At 37.8% G+C, this 5141-nt stretch overlaps 1 protein-coding gene across 4 annotated transcripts; it reads right to left on the bottom strand.

Moving 5' to 3' along the window:
• Positions 1–737: 737 nt before the first annotated feature.
• On the bottom strand, positions 738–4155 carry LOC114357583 (vacuolar protein sorting-associated protein 37A). 4 transcript variants are annotated; one of them, XM_028311285.1, is made up of 4 exons: positions 4005–4155; positions 3196–3672; positions 2545–2851; positions 738–1769 (listed from the first exon to the last, which is right to left on the bottom strand). In XM_028311285.1, the coding sequence occupies exons 2-4, from the start codon at positions 3667–3669 to the stop codon at positions 1645–1647; spliced, it is 906 nt and encodes a 301-aa protein (XP_028167086.1). In that variant the 5' UTR covers positions 3670–3672; positions 4005–4155; the 3' UTR covers positions 738–1644. The 4 variants fall into 4 exon arrangements, with proteins under 4 accessions (XP_028167086.1, XP_028167085.1, XP_028167087.1 ...); XM_028311284.1 differs by having other exon boundaries at positions 3196–3687; positions 4005–4154; XM_028311286.1 differs by having other exon boundaries at positions 4027–4154.
• Positions 4156–5141: the final 986 nt, after the last annotated feature.

The raw sequence follows: 5141 nt of genomic DNA, 5'->3' as shown, positions 1-5141 counted from the left end.
ACCATCGTTCAACTATATGGTTTCCAAACATGGCAAAAATCGGAACCAGCGATCCGGTATTGACGGTGGCGCCCCACTGTCAGTGTCATCGATAGGACAGTTCACTATTTTGGAACTATAGCTACATTAATCGACCCGGAAAGGGATCGTAACCGTATCAACTGGAGGCGGTCAGTATTCTTTGTATGAAACTCCATACTGCAACGCACATTATCCGTACCGTAACGTAAACGCCTCGCCTCGCGGTTGACAGCGCGCGAAAGGCGATACGGTGTTGATCCCTTTCCGAGTTGATAAGTCTGCTATGACCTTAAAAGGTCCGCAATTCGAGATCAGTGTATGAACAATACATCTTTAAATATCTTACATAAACGCCCGTATTCACAAACATTACTATGAGGTCTCACAGTGCGCGTGGACGCACAGGGTCACACACGAACCAATCACAGAGCTCTATTCAACGCTGTGCGTTCGATTTGCTGCTTCACTTAAGCAAGAATCGTTTGTGAATACGAGCGAGTCTCACACTTTCGACCTATTCAATTCATAAAACAATTTTTATCTCAATAATACATTTTTCTAATACCAGTCACAGATTTGTACAAATGTTTAAAAGGAAAGTTAGTCATCATCATCATCATTTCAGCCACAGGACGTCCACTGCTGAACATAGGCCTCCCCCAATGATATCCACATCGCACGGTTGGTAGCGGCCTGCATCCAGCGCCTTTCTGCTACCTTTATGAGGTCGTCGGTCCACCTTGTGGGTGGACGTCCCACGCTGCGTTTTCCGATACGTGGCTATACTTAGAACCTTGCTGCCCCATCGAAAGTTAGTATTCTTTGTAAATACGACTTCCATGTAGATTACGCAAATATTTTTGAACAAATTTTGTAAAGATTTATACTACAATATCAACAGAACACAAGTTTAAAATATTTGTACATATATTTGCAAATAACAGCCCACACACCATCACAAACATCTTGACAAGCCTGTGACTGCATTACTCAACTTCCTTTCATCTCAACAATACATTTATCTACAATACTTCTGAAGCAACCGCGCGTATAGATCGCGTAAAAAAAGTTGAGGCAAGCACATACTCACGCTGATGTAATATTTCTAATACAGAACAGAATACAAACATTACACATTCAAGTTCAAATATCAAATACACCTACCTCGCTCTTGCTAAAAGTGTGCAAGCGAGACAAAACACTTATCAGTCAGAATACGCAAGTTTCAGCATCGGCGATTTAGCTACTTTTTTTTCAGAACTTTTTCGCGCAACGCGGCAATTGAGTCGCTTTTCGAAAGCTCAACGCAGCTGTAGCTAAAACGCGCAATTCTGAACGCATGAAGTCGCGAAGTCGCGATACTGCATCGATACAGTCGCAATATCGCATATCAATCTAATAGTTGCATATCTGCTGTGGCCCGGGACGAAAAACTATCCATCGACGTAATGTGTCGCTTTTTTTATGTTGCGGTTTTTTAGGACGAAAAAAAGGCCACCAACGTTGTACCTAATCATCGATACAATCTTTGCCTGTATGGTCTCAACTCTCACTGCGCCACCTATAAGTATATCCCCACCCCTTTCTAGCTCGGTTTCTGTCACAACGCGTTAGACGATCGAGTTAAGTGGTCGCTCTATCCAACTGTGCTAGTTGGTGCGCTAGCCTCTCTTCTCTCGCGCGTCTAGCTTGGCCTAAAGCACGTTTCTCCGCGAATTTTGTTATGAAATTCTCTACTGGTAGTTTACCTGTAACAAAAAAGAAATTATTGAATATTGTGGCTTTTATTGTCAGTTCAACATGTAATGACGACTCCCAAAGATGCAATTCATAAATATAATTTTCAAGTACCTCTAGGCCATTAGGTGATTATGTACACACTAGCTTTTGCCCGCGGCTTGGCCCGCGAAATTTCGTTTGTCACAGATCATCATAAATTATAGCCTATATGTTATTCTGGGTTATAAACAATAATACTGTAAAGTTTCATCAAAATCCGTTCGGTAGTTTTTGCATGAAAGAGTAACAAACATCCAGACATCCAATTCCAAACTTTCGCATTTTTAATATTAGTAGGATTGTGGCTTTTACTGTCAGTTCAACATGTAATGATAACTCCCAGAGATGCAATTAATAATAAATATAATTTTCAAGCACATTAATACAGAATTTGGAAAAAAACAACAACTCATTGTGTATTCTTACAATTAATAAATGCATATGCCTGCTATTTTATTATTCATAACTTGACTTTAAACTTTGTTACATGTCATGTAAACAGAATCATTTACAACAACAATCAAGTAATATGAATACAATAAACAGAATTTGTTGGGACTATTCCCACCTCTCGTTCCCACCGCTGCAACTCCTGTGTAGCCAGGATCTACAGCTTGACTGCCTACAACCCAACCAGTGAAGGTCAAGTTTGTCCCGGGGGAATGTTAAACTGTCATTGGACCCGCAACGAAATTAATCAGAAGCCCTTTAAAGTAGAAATATTTTAAGTATCTTTATACGAACCTAGCAAAAACATCTCTGCTATAACTTCTGCATCCTCATCGGCTTTCAACGCAGCTTCCTTCAAACAATCCCTAATCCGATGAGGATCGTACATCTCTGCCAACTTCTGGTGTTTACGATGCAACTCTTCATAGCTCATCTTCATCTGAACAATTGTTGAAATACGGTCAATGACATCTGTCTTTAGTTCGTCCAGCATTTGTTGCTTTGCGATGTTGTCTTGGGCGATTTCTTCGATGCTGTTCATTAGTTCTTCTGTTTCTAAGTCTAGTTTTATGAGTTGCGGGTTGTTTTCTAAGAGCTTGTCCTGAAATAAGATAATATTTATAATTTACTAGCTGAGCTGGCAAACTTGTATCGCCTATGTTCATTAGAAAAAAAATTGGGTTAGAACCGTAGAAGCATTAAAATGGTGAAAGAAGTTTTCAAATCAGTCAGTAGTTTTGGAGCCTCATCAATAAAGACAAACAATCAAATCATTCCTCTTTATAATATTAGTATGTGACTTTTATCATGTTTGTGTAGAATGTAGTTGCCTTCTAATATTTTTTTAGCAACAAAAACTTTTAAAAAACATAGCCCTCCTTCTGGTGCAATCAAATAAAAAGGCAATTTTATTAGGACCAAAGAATAAACCAATAAATAACATACCTGTAAGTCAGTATTGTCCAATATTTCCTTAAGCTCATCGATAGACAAATTGTTCAGTTCTTGCAACATTGACAGCGATATAACTTGCGATTGGGGACTCGCATCGCTTGGTGTGTCATCATTAGTGGCTAGATGAGGTAACGCTCTTTGAAATTCCCTTATTATAGCCTGTACTATGCGTCCTAAGTCGGAATGCAACGTATAATTGACTAAACCAGGAGCTCTAATGACTTCGTTTGAATTTTCTGCAATCCACGGGTGAGGTATCACTGGATTGACGAATATCGAAGGCTTCTCGTTAGGAAACTCAGGCCCTAAGACCACATTGAGGCTCATGTTCTTCCCTTCAGAAGAAAATTCGATCTTGTATTCCGAATTTTCAGTGACTTCTAAGACATTGTCGTTGAAGATTTTTAACGTGTCGATTTGGCGTTTTCGGATATCTTGGTCGTTGTAGTAGGTGCGGGGAAGCATCTTCTTGTCGTTTAAGTACTGAAAAGACAAAAAATAAGGTTAATTTTGGGTAAAAACCGTGGAAGAACCACTTGCAATTTATAAACATCAGTTTCATTTATTTATTTATTTATTTTATTGGGCTATCAACATGAGATACAGTATTATACACAATTAAAAAAATTAAGCCAAAGGTCTCTAGCTAACTGCTCCCACACAAACGATAACCACAGCATGCATAATATTATAATGTAAGCAACCCGTGAACTTTACACAATACAATAACATAATATAGTAGGTACCTATATATTGACAAAGGTTTTATTTAGAAAGTCTACAATGGTTAGAATACTTACAATATCAAGCTATGTGTATTACCTTGTTTATTTCAATTCAAAACAGCTAGTTAGTCGAGAAAATAGCAAAATAATTTCTCAAAATAAAACAAGTAACAACATTGGAGCCAAATCAAAATCAATACGCGAAATCAGTACGTTTTGTTTTATCGAATGTTAATCGGTACTGTCAATGTCACTTGAAAACAAGGGGATTGGCTAATTTTCAGAAAGAATTCGTTTTCTGACCAATCACAGAGCAAGTTAACATTTGTAAATGAAAACAGCTTATCATCAATTTGACATTATAACAGTGCCATCTATTGTTTGATTTACAAACTACCTCTTTTTGCAAAAAGCATCAGCACGGGCCACAGACGCAGACACTGGCTTTCATATTAAAAACATAGATGTCGTTTTATGGGAATATCGCAGGTAGAATACGCCGCTGGAGGCGCTAGTGTAGCGTCTATAAAACTTATTCAGTGAAATGGCTTCAACACTTATGATATAGTAGGATAAGAGTATTTTAGGATACTCGTATTTGGTATAATATACACAGAATAATAAATATACACAATAATAAAAGATTTAGGTCTTATTGCTATAAAGCTATCTCTACCAGACAACGTAAGGACAGTAGGTAGGTACCTAGTTAAATATCTAACTGAGTAGTTTTCACTTTCTCCTATTTATTAGAAAATTCACCAAAATTAAGGTAGGTACAGGTATTTCGTACGTGTAAATCTAAACAACAAATTCTTCGCAATATTGAATGCGGTATTCCGCATGCGACCTTAATAGACTAAGAGCTAGTGAACGCCAGACCTACGTCATTATAAAAGCTGAAAGTTTGTCAACTTACGTATTAAAAGCTGATATTTATAATAATATTTGGGCAATAATTAGAAGTAGTTTCCTCATCATCCAGACAGTTTTAACAGTTCCAACTCCTTGCCAGATAGTCTTTTGAGGGTGCTACCAAAGCCACGATGACCCAAACTGCATGATGCACCAACATTCTAATCTATATTGGGAGCATACGCTGACAAACTTTCATCTACATCTATAAAAATGAAAAGTCACTGATTGACTAATCAGTCAATCAATCGAAATCTCAGAAATTACAAGTGCTAGGAGTCTCAAATTTTGCATGGG

Source organism: Ostrinia furnacalis, unplaced genomic scaffold (assembly GCF_004193835.3).
Source record: "Ostrinia furnacalis isolate ACB-3 unplaced genomic scaffold, ASM419383v2 OfSCF3264, whole genome shotgun sequence".
Classification (NCBI taxonomy): Eukaryota; Metazoa; Arthropoda; class Insecta; order Lepidoptera; family Crambidae; genus Ostrinia; species Ostrinia furnacalis.
Note: the sequence above shows the minus strand (reverse complement) of the source record. Positions and strands in the feature narration are given on the sequence as shown.